This window comes from Ranitomeya variabilis, chromosome 4 (genome assembly GCF_051348905.1).
Source record: "Ranitomeya variabilis isolate aRanVar5 chromosome 4, aRanVar5.hap1, whole genome shotgun sequence".
NCBI classification, from domain to species: Eukaryota; Metazoa; Chordata; class Amphibia; order Anura; family Dendrobatidae; genus Ranitomeya; species Ranitomeya variabilis.
The window spans coordinates 218,715,426-218,733,813 of record NC_135235.1 but is presented as its reverse complement, the minus strand read 5'-3'; the positions used below and the strand labels follow the sequence as shown (position 1 = coordinate 218,733,813).

The following is an 18,388-nucleotide window of genomic DNA, read 5'->3' as shown; positions in this document are numbered from 1 at the left end:
GCGCACAGGGGGTGGGAGGCGGGAGGTGACCACGAACTTTATTTTAAACACAAAAAAATAAAAAAAAAACCTTGATTTTTCATTTCTTCTCTCCAGCGAACGCTGCTGGGGAGAAGGAATGAATGCCGGCTTCAGCACCAAAAGCAGGGGACAGCGCTTAACTCTAGCGCTGTCTCCTGCACGGTCCGTGTGGTCCTCAGTCGGCACACGGGCGGCACACGGCTGCCGCACATGTGCCACACTGATGTGCCACGTGAGCACACGGACACGGATAACTCCGGTACAGATTTTTCCGGTACCGGAATTATCTGGACGTGTGAGACTGGCCTACCACACACTAGCCGCACACACTGACCCCACACACTGGCCGCACATACTGACCCCACACACTAACCGCACATACCGATACCACACACTAGCCGCAAATACTGACACCACACATTAGCCACACACACTGACAGCCACACTGACCGCACATACTGAGACCACACTAGCCACACACACTGACCTCACACACTGACACCACACACTGACACCACACACTAGCAACACACACTGACCGCACATACCGACACCACACACTAGCCACACACACTGGCTCCACACACTCACCGCACACACTGACCCCACACACTGACTGCACACACTGGCCCCACACTCTGCCCTCACACACTGGCCGCACACACTGACCCCACACACTAGCTGCACACACTGGCCGCACACACTGATCGCACATACCGACACCACACACTAGCTGCACACACTGGCCGCACACACTGACCCCACACACTAGCTGCACACGCTGACCGCACACACTGACCGTACATACCGACACCACACAGTAGCTGCACACACTGACCCCACACACTAGCCACACACACTGACCCAACACACTGACCGCACATACCGAAACCACACACTAGCTGCACACACTGGCCACACACACTGACCCTACACATTAGCCGCACACACTGGCTGCACACACTGATCGCACATACCGACACCACACACTAGCCGCACGCACTGACAGCGCAATGATGACATGTACTGACGGCTGAGGACTGAGGGTCCTTTGGCCCATTCAGTCTCCGGTCAACTATTTTCGTTTTTATTGTTCCCTTAAAGTGAACCTCACCCTTTCTGGAGCCTCAGGACGCTGCTGCTATGTACTAAATATAGTGTTATGGGCAGGAACAAATGGCTGTACAGAGGAATACTACGGGGGTCCGTCATCCGTCCCCCCTGCCGTCACATACCAGAACAATACTTATTTCACTTCCCTGCTATCTTTCTTACTACAGCACAGAGCAGCAGCTGGGGAACTACAAATCCCATCAATCATATGACACGGACACACAAGACATGACGATCCATGTGCTTTATTGGATACAAATATAATAATGGATGGATTGTCTTCTCATTACGGGATCTCGCTGTCAGTCTGAGGAGAAAAGAAGAGTGATAAAATCGTCAAGCAATCACACAGCTCCATGGACGGAAAAATAAAAAAAAGAGTTACGGGTATCAGAAAATGGCGATATAAAGCAAAGCTTAATTTTTTTTTACAAATTTCCAAATTTTACTTAAAACTCAGTAAAATAATACAAGTTTGGTTTCGCCGTAATCATACAAAGAATCGCTTTGTCAGGTGATCAAAAATAAAACTCAAAAAACAATGACGGAATTGTTATTTTTCACCACTTTTTCCACTTTTCAGCACATCAAATGGTAAAGTAAATGGTATGATTAAAAAATATATCTCATTCCACAAAAAAAACAAAGGCCTCATTGACGGACAAAAATAAAAAAAAAGTTACAGCCCCTTAAGGAAGAGAAGGAAAAGATTAAAATTGAAGGAAGGGGTTGGAGAGCCGCCATGATGGTTAGAGCTTGTGCATCGGAGCCCACGATTACCCACCTGGAGGCGGTGATACACCCAGTCCAGGAGCGTAGTGAGATTGGTGTAGACTCCCGGACGGTTGGGTCGCCCACAACCTTCTCCCCAGCTGACAATGCCAACCTGCCACCATAAGCCGCCCTCCTGGCAGACGAGAGGACCCCCACTATCTCCCTGCGAAAGAGAAGAAAAATAACAGTCCTAGTCTATCCTGTCCATGAACCAGGAAGCTCCGTTATCACCCCGTTATCGAGAAATGAGAGAACAATATGTTTGATTAGTCCTAATGATTTTATAATTTAGATTAAGCCCAGGGTTTATGGCTTCTTTATTGTCTGCCGGGAAGCCATGGGCAAAATCGTCATCTATAGGTATACAGAGAGGACAAGGGTCAGAGGCCGGGTTACGGCCCACCACTGGTGAGGGAGCCATGTTCTCAGAGGTTGGACACCGCTCATCGCAAAGCGATGGCATCCGATCGATATGCCATGACTTTATAAGAGGGTAGTATCGGCTACGACAGCGGAGACAATAAGACAAGAGGATCAATACGCCACTGTGATAAGGGGACTAATGTGCGACGTACAATAATTAGATTATATCATTCCGTCATTTACATGGATGAAAGTGCAATCAATTCCCCGGCATGTTCCCATCAGGGCCGTTATCACTGTACACGCTGCCCTCTGTCCCAGTGCGGAGACCGCCGAGCACTGACTACAGGCACATGAAATACTCAGTCATTCTTCTACTTAATCCGAGGGGTTAATAATAAATGTAAGGGCGTCGTAACGCACCCCTCAGCTGCTGCAGAACATCATAATACCCCTCAGCTGCTGCAGAACCTCTTTTTGCCCACCATTGTTTGACAAAGCTGCAGCAGCTGAGGTGTATTATGAGGTTCTGCAGCAGCTGAGGTGTATTATGAGGTTCTACAGCAGCTGAGGTGTATTATGAGGTTCTGCAGCAGCTCAGGTGTATTATGAGGCTCTGCAGCAGCTGAGGTGTATTATGAGGTTCTGCAGCTGAGGTGTATTATGAGGCTCTGCAGTAGCTGAGGTGTATTAGGAGGTTCTGCAGCAGCTGAGGTGTAATATGAGGTTCTGCAGCAGCTGAGGTGTATTATGAGGTTCTGCAGCAGCTGAGGTGTATTATGAGGTTCTGCAGCAGCTGAGGTGTATTATGAGGCTCTGCAGCAGCTGAAGTGTATTATGAGACTCTGCAGCAGCTGAGGTGTATTATGAGATTCTGCAGCAGCTGAGGTGTATTGTGAGTTTCTGCAGCAGCTGAGGTGAAGTATGAGGTTTTGTAGCAGCTGAGGTGTAGTGTGAGGTTCTGAAGCAGCTGAGGTGTACTATGAGGCTCTGCAGCAGCTGTGGTGTACTATGAGGCTCTGCAGCAGCTGAGGTGTATTATGATGTTTTGCAGCAGCGGAGGTGTATTATGAGGTTTTGCAGCAGCTGAGGTGTATTATGAGGTTCTACAGCAGCTGTGGTGTATTATGAGGCTCCGCAGCAGCTGAGGTGTATTATGAGGCTCTGCAGCAGCTGAGGTGTAGTATGAGGTTCTAATCTTCAGAAAAGGAATGGCACTAGGACCACATGAATCACAGCACGCAGACTTTCAATCACATCTCTCTATGCGGGTGCAGTCGGCGTGGAACAACTGGGTTTATGGTGCTCAGCTATGCATTCAAGAATTGAAGGGCATCATTCCAAAAGTTAATTGTAAGAAAATAGCGGCACTCACCAGTTGGCTGATCCACAATGTTTAATCCATGTGCAGATTAGTACAAACACATCTTGGAAAGTGCAGAGGGTGCGGGGAGTGCAGAGGGACGACGGCCGTTTCGTACGATTAGCACTTCTACGGGTCCAGGATTGGACCTGTAGAAGTGCTAATCACACGAAACGGCCGTCGTCCCTCTGCACTCCCCGCACCCTCTGCACTTTCCAAGATGTGTTTGTACTAACCTGCACATGGATTAAACATTGTGGATCAGCCAACTGGTGAGTGCCGCTATTTTCTTACAATTAATTTGTAGTATGAGGTTCTGCAGCAGCTGAGGTGTAGTATGAGGTTCTGCAGCAGCTGAGATGTGCTATGATGCTCTGCAGCAGCTGAGGTGTATTATGAGGCTCTGCAGCAGCACAGGTGTATTATGAGGTTTTGCAGCAGCTGAAGTGAACTATGAGGTTCTGCAGCAGCTGAGGTGTATTATGCGGTTTTGCAACAGCTGAGGTGTAGTGTGAGGTTCTGCAGCAGCTGATGTGTATTATGATGTTCTGCAGCAGCTGAGGTGTATTATGAGGTTCTGCAGCAACTGAGGTGTGTTATGAGGATCTGCAGCAGCTGTGGTGTATTATGAGGTTCTGCAGCAGCTGTGGTGTATTATGAGGTTCTGCAGCAGCTGAGGTGTATTATGAGGTTCTGCAGCAGCTGAGATATAGATTATGAGGTTCTGCAGCAGCTGAGGTGTATTATGAGGTTCTGCAGCAGCTGAGGTGTAGATTGTGAGGTTGTGCAGCAGCTGAGGTGTATTATGAGGTTCTGCAGCAGCTGAGGTATAGACTGAGGTTCTGCAGCAGCGGAGGTGTATTATGAGGTTCTGCGGAGCTGAGGTGTAGATTGTGAGGTTCTGCAGCAGCTATCCAGCAGTTGATACAGAAGAATGAGCGTCCTGTAACATTGCCCGGTGACGTCCCTCTTCTGCACAGGCAGTGCCTTCCTATCTCCGCTTATCTCCGTGTTCTGACATTAGCGGTGACACTAATATAAATGTCAGTCACAGACGTCTCCATTGTGAATGTGACACTGGATACCTGACACGAGTCCACCTTTCCATCCAGATAACCAGCACATAACATGCGGGCACTGATCAGCCCCGGGTAATACGAGGACTGGTTACACAGCTCAGTGCTGATCAGGTGCACCTTGGCTTCTCGGAGAACCGGAGACAATTGCCCTGAAATAATGAAAACCGTAAAAAAAGATTAATACTGTAACAATGAGAAACCTTAGAGGACACATTCAGTGCGAAACACTAAGCATGGATCACCTCCTCGGCCCTCACAGCCCCATACACATTACATTTGGTGCAGATCTCAACAGATTTATTTGGGGGAGACAAGGATCGTGCATTCTGACTGTAATCCCTTGGAGATGCGGCCATTTTTCTCTTTTTTCCTCCCCTTCTTTTCTTATTTTTCGGTCAACAGAGATGTATGGCGCTTATAGTTTTTATCATTATCATTTTGGGCTCTATACCAGTTTCTGATCTTTTTTAATAACATTTTTGGGGGATGATGGTATAAAAAAAAACAGCAATTCTGAGATATTTTTTCCATCTTGGAATTCACCAGATTTTTATATTTTATTAGTTCTCACAATTATGTACATGTTGATACCAAATATGTTATTTTGTGTTATTTTGAGGAATTTACTATTTACATTTTGAGGAAAAAAAGGATGATTTAAGCTTTTCGATTTTTGCTTTGTATATACGAATTGTTGGCACCCTTAAATCACAGAATCATTCGCTTCCTATAACCATCCACAAGCTTCTTACACCTCTCATCTGGACTTTTTGCCCGCTTTTCTTTTGCCAACTGCTCCAGGTCTTTCATATTTGAAGGCGCCCTCTCCCAGCAGCAATTTAAAGATCTCTCCACAGGTGATCAATGGGATTTAGATTCGGACTCATTGCTGCCACTTCAGAACTCTGCAGCACTTTGTTTATATCCATTTCTAGGTCCTTGAAGTATGTTTGTTGTTGTTGTCCTGCTGGAAGACCCATGACCTAGGACACAAACCCAGCTTTTGTGACCCAAAATCTGTTGATAATCTTCAGATTCCATGATACATTGCACATAATCAAGGCACCCAGTACCAAAGGCAGCAAAACAACCCAAAACATCGTTGAACCTCCACCATATCTGACTGTAGGTAGTGTGTTTTTTTTAAGTAGGCCTCATTCCATTTTCGGTACACAGTAGAATGATGTGCTTTACCAAAAAGCTCTATCTTGGTCTCATCTGTTCACAAGACACTTTCCCAGAAAGGTTTTGGCTTACTTACATTTTGGCAATCGGCAGTGTAGCTTTTTATGTCTGTGTCAGCAGTGGGGTCCTCCAGGGTTTCCTGCTATAGCATTTCATTGCATTCAAATGTTTGGCATAGTTTGCACTGAAACTGATGCACCCTGGGCCTGAAGGACAGCTTGACTTTCTTTGGAACTTGATTGGGGTTGCTTTGTTGCAACCTTTCATAAATTTTTCTCTGCTGTCCATGTCCAGGAAGATTAGCTCCAGTGCCGTGGGTTGTAAACTTCTTCATTATGTTGTGCACTGTGGACAAAGGAACATCACAATCTCTGGAGATGGACTTGAAACCTTGCGATTGTTGATATTGTTCAACAATTTGGGTTCCGAAGTCCTCAGACAGTTCTCCTCTTTCTGTTCTCCATGCTTAGTGTGGCACGCACAGATACACAATGCAAAGATTGAGTCAACTTCTCCCTTTTTATCTGGTTTAAGGTGTGGTTTTCATATTGCCCATATCTGTTGCTTGCCACAGGTGAGTCTGAACGAGCATCACATGCTTGAGGTAAGGTTGTTTACCCACAGTTTTGGAAAAGTGCCAACAATTTTGTTCCATACATTTTGGGTGTTTTGTGTGGCGTTATGTCCAATTTGCCTTTTTTTGTGTGTTTGTTTTTTACAACATAAAGGAAATAAACACATATGTAACAAAACATGTGTAATTGCAATAATATTCAGGAACAATTTAAAGGGGGCCAACACGTTCGGTGATTGTATGCATGTATGTGTGTGTGTGTATATATATATATATATATATATATATATATATATATATATATATATATATACTAGATGGTGGCCCGATTCTAACGCATCGGGTATTCTAGAATATGTAAGTCCACGTAGTATATTGCCCAGTGATGTAGTATATTGCCCAGCCACGTAGTATATTGCCCAGCGACGTAGTATATTGCCCAGCGACGTAGTATATTGCCCAGCGACGTAGTATATTGCCCAGTGACGTAGTATATTGCCAAGTGATGTAGTATATTGCCCAGTGATGTAGTATACAGCACAGAGCCACGTAGTATATTGCCCAGCTACGTATGTCACAGGTTAAAAAAATAAAAAATAAACATATACTCACCTTCCGCAGACGCGTTGTAGTTCTGTCGCCTGTGTGGGGTGCAGGTGGCAGCTTTTGGTCCCAGGGTGTGATGATGTCACGGTCACGTGACCTTGACGCCATGGCAGGTCCTTCACGCGCAGGCGCGCAGGACCTGTGATGACGTCGCGGTCACATGACCGTGTAGCGGTCATATGACCGTGACGTCACGGCAGGTCCTTCTCGCGCAGGCGCGCAGTACTTGTGATGACGTCGCGGTCACATGACCGTGACATCATGGCAGGTCCTTCTCCCAGACCATCCTTGCCACCGGAACGTGCCGCTTGCATGGACCGGCCGGAGCATCGCGAGGAGCAGGAAAGGCGGCGGAACGTGAGTATATAATGATTTTTATTTTTTTAAATTATTTTTAACATTAGATGTTTTTACTATTGACGCTGCATAGGCTGCGTCAATAGTAAAAACTTGGTCACACAGGGTTAATAGCGGCGGTAACGGAGTGCGTTACCCGCGGCATAACGCGGTCCGTTACCGCCGGCATTAACCCTGAGTGAGCGGTGACCGGAGGGGTGTATGCGGGCACTGAGTGCGGGGAGTAAGGAGCGGCCATTTTCTTCCGGACTGTACGCGTCGCTGATTGGTCGTGGCAATGGTCGTGGGCGTTTAGCCACGACCAATCAGTGACTTGGATTCCATGACAGACAGAGGCCGCGACCAATGAATATCCATGACAGAAAGAAAGACAGAAAGAAGGACAGACAGACGGAAGTGACCCTTAGACAATTATATAGTAGACTAGATTGTGGCCCGATTCTAACGCATTGGGTATTCTAGAATATTCATGTCCCCGTAGTATATGGACAATGATGATTCCAGAATTCGCGGCAGACTGTGCCCGTCGCTGATTGGTCGAGGCAACCTTTATGACATCATCGTCGCCATGGCAACCATTATGACATCTACGTCGATACTGTGCCCGTCGCTGATTGGTCGAGGCCCAGGCGGCCTCGACCAATCACAGACGCGGGATTTCCAGGACAGACAGAAAAACCCTTAGACAATTATATATATAGATATATATTTTTTTAATTATAATTTTTTTGAAATGTACATTAATTGTTTGTATCAGTTCTTTTAGACTTTCTTGAACTTGTAAGCTTACTCTTTCTCGTGAGTATGTCTTCTATGAGGACCAGATGAAGGCTGGGGGCATCATGGGTGTACAAACATGGCAGATAAGGGGACATTCACTAGGCCATCCCCCAGCTGCCATTAAAATGAAATTAGAAATAGATTGCATGAATTTACCTAACTCCCCATTATCTCTGAACCGAGAAAAAAATATGTTGCATTAGCCATAACAATTTTATAATTTAGATTAAGCAGGGTTTAATGGCTTCATTATTGAGCAGAACAGCAGAAAGCATTTTAATGCCATGGTGAAAAATGTAAACTATAGGTACACAGAGGGGTCAGAGAGGACGAGGATCAAATGCTGGGTTACATATCATTCAGAACTACCATTGCACCCTGTCATCGTACCTCCTTCACTCACATGTCCCCAACCGCTGATCCAACAGTTGCCCCTTGTTTGGAATTGCTGTTGTGTTCTGGGTAGACACACGGGCCAGAGGGTCTCTGCAGGAAAGAGAAGTCTGAGAGAAGTGACAACAAGCAACAAAAAAATGTGTTATCATACACACATAAAACACACAGGAATTTTTGGGAATAAGAAATGGGAGAAGTATATAAAGAACTTTCGTGACTCCCATGACAGAAGCTACTCTTCTCTGAAAGCACCACTCCACGTAACTTTTTCCGTAAGACAACTGTTTCCAGCAGGACCTCAACCCCACTGCTCTGTCTTCAGCAGGACCTCAACCCCACTGCTCTGTCTCCAGCAGGACCTCAACCCCACTGCTCTGCCTCCAGCAGGACCTCAACCCCACTGCTCTGCCTCCATCAGGACCTCAACCCCACTGCTCTGTCTCCAGCAGGACCTCAACTCCACTGCTCTGTCTCCAGCAGGACCTCAACTCCACTGCTCTGTCTCCAGCAGCAGTTCTCCTCCACTGCTTGGTCAATAATAGATCAGACATGCTAAGCACCAAAAATGGAAAAATTTCTGTGGAAAGTGAGGTAGGAAGTAATACAACCTGTGGACAGATGTGGCACAGTTTTTGGAAGAAAGCATCCTTGTTTCTCTACATATTTAATTAAAATTATTAATCACAGCAGGACTTCAACTCACCAGAAAAGACCATGGGCTGACTAGTTTTAAGCAGAGCGACATCGTAGTCATTGGTTTCAGGGTTGTACAGCCCATTGTAGTAGATGCTCCGGACCGAGTGAGAGGTTGATGGGTTGAGGGAGGCAGAACCAGCATGGACCTTCCACCTTGCAACGGTGAGGAAGTTGGACCTGTGAGATATGACATCATACTCCATCAGTATAGAGAAGTAGAGAAGGCTCCACCTCACATCTCCACATAGATGAGCCGACTACTCACAGGACAAAACAGTGGGCTGCGCTCATCACCCATTGGGATGAAATGATAGACCCTCCGCACACGTGCCGTCCATCCCAACGCAGGCTGACCTGCCATGGCCAACGTCCCCAAGCTGATGGAGATCCTCCAACTATTCGCTGACTTTCAGCAGAAGAACGACCGCAGTCTACACAAAGAGGTTAGACGAAAGGGACAGTGAAAACCAATAACCAAGTACAACATTTGTCCATCTCATCACTAAAAAGGAAGGTGCAATCAGCCTCCAAGACTGAAGAAGGGTTCTCGACTATTTTTGTCAGCTCGTAGGAAATTGGCATTTTTGAGACCGTTTTAGTGATTGTGGGGTCTCGATATCTGGAAATCCCACCAATCAAAACGCCTAGCATGTCTCTATCCCCTAATTCCCGTTATTTGCAGGTTGTCCGCTTCTTATAAACAAGAATTCAGGATCTAATGCGTTCCGAATAAACACAGATTCCAAAGATTGAGGTCGTCCTCCATGAATTATTCATCCCTTCTGGTTATGATCTATTAGGAGGTGTTTTCTTCTTGCAAGTTGCTAAACTAATCTCAATGTGTTACCGAGAGCTGTGCACGTCTCACGATCATAATGATGATAGCAATCTCGGCGTATTAAAGGGACAGTACACCTAAAAATTAATTTATTCATGTGTATAAGATAATTTTGTGCTGATTAATTCCTGAGGAACTTTTTTTAAAGAGGTTGTCCACCACTGGACAACCCCTGTTTCCTCAATTCAAGGCCACATAGAAGAGAAAAACAATGGATACTCACCTTCTGCAGTGGTGTCATTCCAGAGATGTCGGCAGTGCTGTGCCTGGAATTGTCGTGTCAGGTGACCGCTGCAGCCGATCAGTGTCTGCTGACCGGCTGCAGTTCAGTTCGGTCAGAGCAGACGTCTGCTCTGATGAAATCGTAAAGGCTGAAAAGTGTTTGCTGTGTTTGACTTCTTATGTGCCGCATTCACCAGCGAAAGTGGATTTTGAGCCGTTTGACAGAGGGAGATTTCTCCATCTGTCAGCTCTTTACTCCCATAGCATAACAATGGCTTCCTGCTTTGCCATAAACCAATGCCCATAAGTTGCTGCCAGAAGCAGGATCTAATAGGCTGCCTGTCAGTGTCCTATTGCAATCGTTTTTGCAACACTGACACATACAGCTGCTTAGATGGAAAAAAATAAATAAATAGGCCTGAATTTTAAGGAGTTAAAATGCCTAAGCGTAAAATCACATGTAAAAAGAGGATAAAGGGTTATTTTCCATCTTCATAGACGGATATTGTTGGATAGTTCTTGCAAATACGAGTAAATTTTGCAATTTACTGCTTATTAAAATTTTCACCCGTTGTTGAGATATTAACACTTTTCTTTTGTTTACAGTTCGTTGCCTTGGGGACCGACCACCGCTGCTAGACAGCAGAACACACACAATCCTCACAAGCTATTGAGCTTGTCAACTTCTATTGAAGCTGTCCAGGATCTCTGGAGCAAGCTCACACAGTTACCTCCTGATCTCGGACAGGTTCAGTACAGTGCTTACAAACTAGACAGCAGCCGTGGTCGGTCGCCTAGGCAACCAGCTGTAAACAATAGAAAAGTGGTAATATCTCAAGAACGGCTGCAAATTTTAAAAAGCAGTAAATTGCAAAAGTGCTTGTTTTTACAAGCTCTATCCAACAATACTGATATATGAAGATGGGAATGACCCTTTAATGGAGCACAATGGACTTGGGAACACCTGTGTCCACCTGTAATTTTCACGGACGTGATTTTCATCTTAGATTTCAATGTAAATTGTAAATCAAAAGGTGAAATCTACTGAGGACAGACCCCAGGATTTGGGTGATGGCTGGTGAAGATCTGACAGCGACGGCAGCACTTAGTACCGATTCTGCACTAGTCTATCAATTCTACATCTCCACCTAGTGGTCAGAAACTATACTGCATTGGTCATGGATTTCATGGGTGATTTCAAGATTGAAATCCGCAATGAAACTCCACTTCTCCGCTACCACCCCTGATTACTTTTTGCCCCAGTACTGATGTCTGAGATTTTTTTTTCCCTTCTCACCTGTGCAGTGTAGAGATACGCCTTCTTCATTTGGACACTTCTCTCTGCAAAAAAAAGTGTAATGCGTCACTGTACAGAAAAGAGTACAATAGTGGCGGCTTTACACCACTCAATCCGACGCTTGGCATTGTGCTTGGTGATATACGGCACTGGTTCCTTCCACTTCTCAATAAAATCACCCACAAGTGATGGGGGAAGATGTATGACAGTGTGAAAACAGCATGGTTACATAGTCTTTCCTGAATGCACCCCAGTTACAAGTACAGCTTTTTAGAAATAGAGCGCCCCCTGGTGTCTGGTTATATGACTTACACAGGATTTAGGAATCCATCCAGGTTACTCTGAGATCCGCTGGTTTTATTCATCACGGCAAAGGACTCCAGGCAGCCGGGCTCTGTGTCACCGAGAGGCAACGGCGATGACAATACTGTGTGGCTGGTAAAGGGGAAAACAGGAGAAGCCGATTATTAGGTTATTATGGAAGCTGTGCCAGTGAAGATAATTAATTGGAAAGAGGTTAAAAGTAAGAGCCAAATAGGAAGCTAAACCACGAGATGAATGGAGAGAGGCACTCAGGTCGTGAAGGGTTAAGGGGTCGTCCACTGTATAATTTTTTCAATTGGGTTTCGTTAAAAATGTTGCACCTTTTGGCTTTTTTAGGCTCTTTATTTTCCTGCATTTTCAACCATATGGTCAGAAATCAGCTCAGGAGAAGACATGAAAGAGTTAAAAACGATCAACTGAAGAATTCTCAGTTAACTCATTCTGCAGCCAGCGACAGATGGCGTAAACACAATACCTGCATTTACAGGGATTATTCCTATCTTCACAGATGGATATTGTGGGATAGCGCTGGTGAAAACGAGCACTTTTGTAAGTTACTGCTTGTTAAAATTTGCAACCGTTCTTGAGATATTAACATTTTTCTATTCATTTACAGCTCATTGCCTAGGCAACCGACCACCGCTGCCGTCTGGCTTGTAAGCACTGCGCTGGAGCTGGCCCGGGATTAGGAGAAAACAGAACGCTCCAGAGATACCGTCTGGCTTCAAACCAGTGATTACAAGCTCAATAGAAATGAGCTTGCAAGCACTGAATATGTTTTGCTGTCTAGCAGCGGTGGTCGGTCTCTAAGGCAACTAGAAATAAACAAAAGAAAAGTGTTATCTAAAGAACGGCTGAGAATTTTAATAAGCAGTAAATTACAAAATTGCTCGTATTTGGAAGCTCTATCCGATAATACCCTTCTATGAAGATGGGAGAAATCCCTTTAAGAAAAAAAAAAAACTGTCCTCAAAGGTGGTCAGGTGGAGGGTCAGTATAAACGCCATCTTACAGGGAAGTTCCAATCTACAACTATTATGACTAGTTGTAGATCCGCACCATTTTCAGACCAGAAATGAGGCGTAAATCTTTTCGAAATGTTGGAAAATTTTGGTAAAATTTTGGGGCGTTTTTGAAAACTCAGCAGAGCTCAGTGGTAGGGAAGCGTCCATCATACAATTGGCCCATCTTACTCCCTAGCGCCCCCCGGAGCAAGGCCAGTGCACAAAATGCCATTCTAGATGAATCGGTGCCAAAAAAGTGGTGTATGGGGTTATTGAGTTAGGAGTCGCAAAGGAGAAGGCGCGGCTAAAAGGCAAAGTACGACAGAGCAGAAGAGGAGGCACAGAGCCCCTCTATTACCTATTGAACCCCAGTTCTCTGCACACTGTCCAGCCGTGGGAGGGCGTCCAGCCCTGGTGACACACGGTGTGGTACCTCCCGCTGTTCACACTGTAGACCTGGAGCAGCGAGCGGCCCGTCAGCAGCAGAACCGGATTCCTGTACTCTGATAACACGAGCAGATGACACCATATTCACTGGACGTAATCACATCCTCAATATGGCGGCCCAAAGTTTACGGTGACCTCTAGAGATGGGAACTCTAGCGCCACCCACTGGGAGTTCGCAATCCGAAAAGTCAATATCTGCCCCCATTCTCCAGATTGAGAAACACGCACACACAAAAAAGGCATCCGTTTGATGTGTTCTACACTAATCACACCCAAAGCTGCATCCAACATTCTTTTTAAAGAGATTAAGGGGGGGAATCCAACCCAGTAATCCCAAGAATAAAGCGCTGCCATTCACCGCACGGCAAACACATGGGATAGCGCTGCGTCACCCTGCGCAGATGGGTGGTCGCGAGCGCATCTCTGGAGGTAAAAATTAAAAGTGGGCTCAATTATTCAGTTTTAGGATTGGTTGTGAGATCTCAAAGACCGGACCCCCAACTAATCATGGTATATGAAATCATGATTTTAAGCTACTGTGCTTTGCATTTTACAACAACCCGCGTCACTCCAGCTCTTTTTAAACTACAACCCCACCAGGAGGCTGCTGTTATGCCATGCTGGGCGTCATAGTTTCAGACTGAGGACCCCGGCTGTCCTAGATACTCTTTGCTGGTCCAGTAACAAAATATTGCACCATTGTTCACGGACCAGGTGGCGAATAAAGATGCAGCTTTGGATGTGAACGGAGGACACATTCTTTGGGAATAGGCACACATGGCGACAGTCGTGCATGCAAACATCACACCCCGTCCTCACCGCTGGCCAGGGTCCGATTGCTTGGCTGTCTGCTAGGTGGGCAGAGGTTGGCACCGTCTGCATGAGAACAGTTTACGGAGGGAGCGCAGGCCTCCAAATAGTCAGGACAGGCTCGCTGCGCCGCAGGATGATAAAAATACTGCACTGCGGAAAATGCCAGCACCGCCAGTTAGAGAGCGAAGAGGAGATTTCAGTGCAAAATATAAAAACTTTATTGCTCTACTATTTAATAACGCTCCTAGAAACTCTGCTGGATTACTGTTAGCTCTCAGGATCCCATTCACTTGTATGGCGGTGCGATGCAGTGACACCAAGCGAATTTTGGCATGGGCGGTAACGACAAAGCCGCCTTAAAGCCGCCACCTTTTATAGCTCTGATATCTTCTTAGCCTCCCCAGATTGTACGTACGCCCCCGTTTGTTATCAGCATTTCTCTTACTTACAGATGAGAAGGACGGACAAAGATGCTGCGGCAATAGACAGGATGATGGAGACGTAGACGAGAATTCTGGACACACGATGCAGGGAGCACAGGGGCGATTTCTCCTCCAAACTGCACAAAGCCTCAGATCCAGGAACATCTACTCCGGGGAAAAAAAAAAACTAACAGGTATTATTCCATTTACTGTCACCAGGGTGGCGCCAGCACCAGGCAAACAAGGGCAGGTATTACGATGTATTGGGCAAGGAGGGCCCAGGATATTCTGAAACATGCAGTGCATTTACTAAGCTTAAGGCAAGAAGCCCTATACCACCCAAGAGTCACCCAGCGCCGATCCACCGACACCCCAAATCTCCCACCAACCCTTCACAACGCCCCACTGTCCTCTCACTCTGATTCTGCAGATCAGTCAGTGCGGAGATGATGATGGCGGCCTCATCCCCCACCTGTACTGTACCGGCCTCCACTGACGCCTCTTCTCCGAAACTTGAGGGAATCACATCCTGAAAATGTTAAAAAATACAAAAACATTAAAGAGCAAAATATAACGTGTGGAAACTACCACTCACTAAGGAATCGGTTGTGGTGATGGCGTGTTTAGCTCCACAGCTCAGGGGAAATCCACACACGGACTTCTCACAAACAAAAATAAGGAATTGATGGGATTTACCATAAATGGGTTTTTTAGCCTTTAACAGATAATATCGATACCAGAAAAAAAAAGCTATAAATTACTGGCAAATACAGAAACAACAGAAAAACAGCCATTCAATCTTTATATAAACTCATTTTTTAATCTTGATTTTTGCATGCATCCAGTATTATTCTCCAGAGCTGCACTCACTATTCTGCTGGTGCAGTCACTGTGTACATATATTACATTACTGATCCTGAGTTACATCCTGTATTATTCTCCAGAGCTGCACTCACTATTCTGATGGCGCAGTCACTCTGCACATACATTACTGATCCTGAGCTACATCTTGTATTATACTCCAGAGCTTCTCTCACTATTCTGCTGGTGCAGTCACTGTGTACATACATTACATTACTGATCCTGAGTTACATCCTGTATTATACCCCAGAGCTGCACTCACTATTCTGCTGGAGCAGTCACTGTGTACATGCATTACATTACTGATCCTGTTCTGATCCGGAATACAGGATAGTGAGTGCAGCTCTGGGGTATAATACAGGATGTAACTCAGGATCAGTAATGTAATGTATGTACACAGTGACTGCACCAGCAGAATAGTGAGTACAGCTCTGGAGGATAATACAGGATGTAACTCAGGATAAGTACAGAATTAATAATGAATGTACATAATGACTGCTGCGGCAGATAAGTGAATATTATATAGGTAACAGTAATAATGTGAATCTATCTAGTTATAAAAGGGTTTTGCAAAATATGTGACAACATTTGCACAGGTCCATGTAGTTGTACAGATGACATTTACGGCAGCTCGTGCTTTGGTTACATCCACAACATTCAATGTCAGTAAGCTCTGCCATGTTTCTCACCCAACCTTTTCCATCTCGTGCTTCTTACCTGTGCGTTGACGTCTTCTGGGAAAATATCAAATATGGAGATTCTTTTCGATACCTGAAAAATATTACAAAATGAATGAAGTGAATGGAGGTGACACGGGATTCCTCATGTAACACGGACGCAGCGCTGCCCTTATCCCGGCACTTCTTTGGGGGCTTCATATCTAGGGCCGTAGCATAAAAAAAGAGTCACAAATTTTGGCACAGAAGTGCAAAAGCCTTTTTATGCATCCTTGGCCACTTTAGTTTGGCGGTGGGATCAGGACCTTCCGTGGTGTGACAGAAATATCTACGCACCTTTGTCATCATGAGCGGCCATTCCAATGTCACTTGCTCCGCTTCTGCGCTGGGCTCTGCTGCATTAAAGGGCCATAAAGGGTAAGGCCTCTAGTCCCGATGTCTCCATCTCTCCACAGCCACATGGCTCACATGCTAAAAAGACGGGAACTGTGGCTATAACCGATAGAAAATGGCCTCGGCTACTGTAAGTGACAGCCAGACACAAAGCAGTGAGATCTTCCCAGTGCATGCTGGCCACATCCCGAGAAGACGAGCCATGGGCTATATCAGGTGTCCTCCATGGGTGTTCAGTTACCGGCCGGGCCATGATATACAGCTGTCTGCATGATACACTGTTACTATTGTAGCGCCGGACGGAAATTACCACAAGTGCAACAATATTATGTCATTTATCGTTACCCTTTTGGGTTCCACACGATTTTTCTGATAACTTTTTATTTTAATTTTTGGGGCGATTCAGCCATTTAAAAAAAAAAAATTAACTGTATAGGATTAATATTATGATATTTTATCAGTTCGGACAGTTACGCACAATCCAATAGCACAAAAGTAATTTCTTTAATGTTTTTAGATATTTTTTAAATTATGGGAAAAGAAAGGTGAGAGGAAGTTTTGTAAATTAAAAAATATATATTTGTTTTAGTTATTTAAATGTTATATTTATACTATATATGTATATATATATATATATATATATATATATATATATATATATATATATATATATATATATATATATATACTGTATATACCGTATATCTTATATATATGCCTTTTTTGTACTTTTTTATTGGTCCCTATTGGGTACTTGGACCATGGTGTAATATTGTAGTATTACATCTCCTTTGATGCCATTGACTGGAATTTATGGGTGAACAAGCATGGCCGCCATGGAGAACTCCACTGGGCCTCATTAACTGTCACTTTGACAACCCCATGGGCACCATACAATCATGTTGATGAGTGTCAAAGGAGACACCTTCTCCCATTTACAACCTCTTAGATGCTCTCTGTCACGATTGACATCAGCATCTAAGAGGTTGGACTGAAGCTAGGTCTACTCGCAGTACCGGCTGTATAACAATTCCATACATGAAGCTTGCATGTCCACCATACATGTACAGCAGGTGTCGAAATTTGAATCCTCCCATGCTTTAGTTTGCCATTCCTTGTTTTGACTGGTGCAGCAGCTGCTGTGACTGGCAGATGCAGCGCAACTACCTAACTCTCTTCATTAACTTCTATGGGAGGTCAAATCTGTTAAAAATATCTGAAAAAAAAAGCAGCACATGAACCTACTACCTAATGTTTTAGGGGTCTGGATTAGTACCCCAGTCTTACTACTGCTGCCATATATTAACACATGTCAGGGGCTTTATAGACATTGCTGGTATTAAAAAAATGTCGCCTGTCAGGTTTAGCGTTTCCCTCAGTTCCTTGTCTCACAACAGATGAAGTGAATCCATAACATGCTATAAATTCTCCAGCCACAGAGGAAGCGGCACACTGTCTCGTAACAATAGGGCCGGTGTGATCTGTCAGCGCTTCTCAAATAGCATTGACTTATTTATATAGACTGGATTTACACGTCGCCATCACTTTTGTTATTGCCGGAGACAGGGTGCGCAATGAGGTGTCTGAGGTAACCATTATTCTCTGACCTGGACCTCATACAGCCATGACAATGTGTGATTTAAAACTATTTCCATCTTCATCATCCACCATAAGGGAATCGAGAATTTGTTATGATCATATAACAACAATTTCCTGTCATCTTCTGTTCTGTCGTGTGTGAGGAAGGGAAAATGACAACATCAATGGCTTCCACAGTCGTACA

At 45.0% G+C, this 18,388-nt stretch overlaps 1 protein-coding gene across 1 annotated transcript; it reads right to left on the bottom strand.

Annotated features, from left to right (window-relative positions):
* Window positions 1–990: 990 nt before the first annotated feature.
* LOC143768654 (transmembrane protease serine 3-like) lies at window positions 991–16,879 on the bottom strand. Its single transcript, XM_077257298.1, has 14 exons — window positions 16,549–16,879; window positions 16,253–16,306; window positions 15,092–15,203; window positions 14,702–14,839; window positions 14,259–14,402; window positions 13,351–13,495; window positions 11,977–12,099; window positions 11,665–11,708; window positions 9,573–9,738; window positions 9,315–9,484; window positions 8,606–8,701; window positions 4,720–4,862; window positions 1,919–2,071; window positions 991–1,441 (listed from the first exon to the last, which is right to left on the bottom strand). The coding sequence occupies exons 1-14, from the start codon at window positions 16,558–16,560 to the stop codon at window positions 1,421–1,423; spliced, it is 1,521 nt and encodes a 506-aa protein (XP_077113413.1). The 5' UTR covers window positions 16,561–16,879; the 3' UTR covers window positions 991–1,420.
* Window positions 16,880–18,388: the final 1,509 nt, after the last annotated feature.

Excerpts from the sequence above, each read along its gene's own strand:
- LOC143768654 (XM_077257298.1), bottom strand. Across the intron at positions 14,403-14,701 it reads TTTGTCCGTCCTTCTCATCT|TGCAGTATTTTTATCATCCT; the intron begins GTAAGTAAGAGA and ends CATTTTCCGCAG. Across the intron at positions 1,442-1,918 it reads GGGTGTATCACCGCCTCCAG|ACTGACAGCGAGATCCCGTA; the intron begins GTGGGTAATCGT and ends TTTTCTCCTCAG.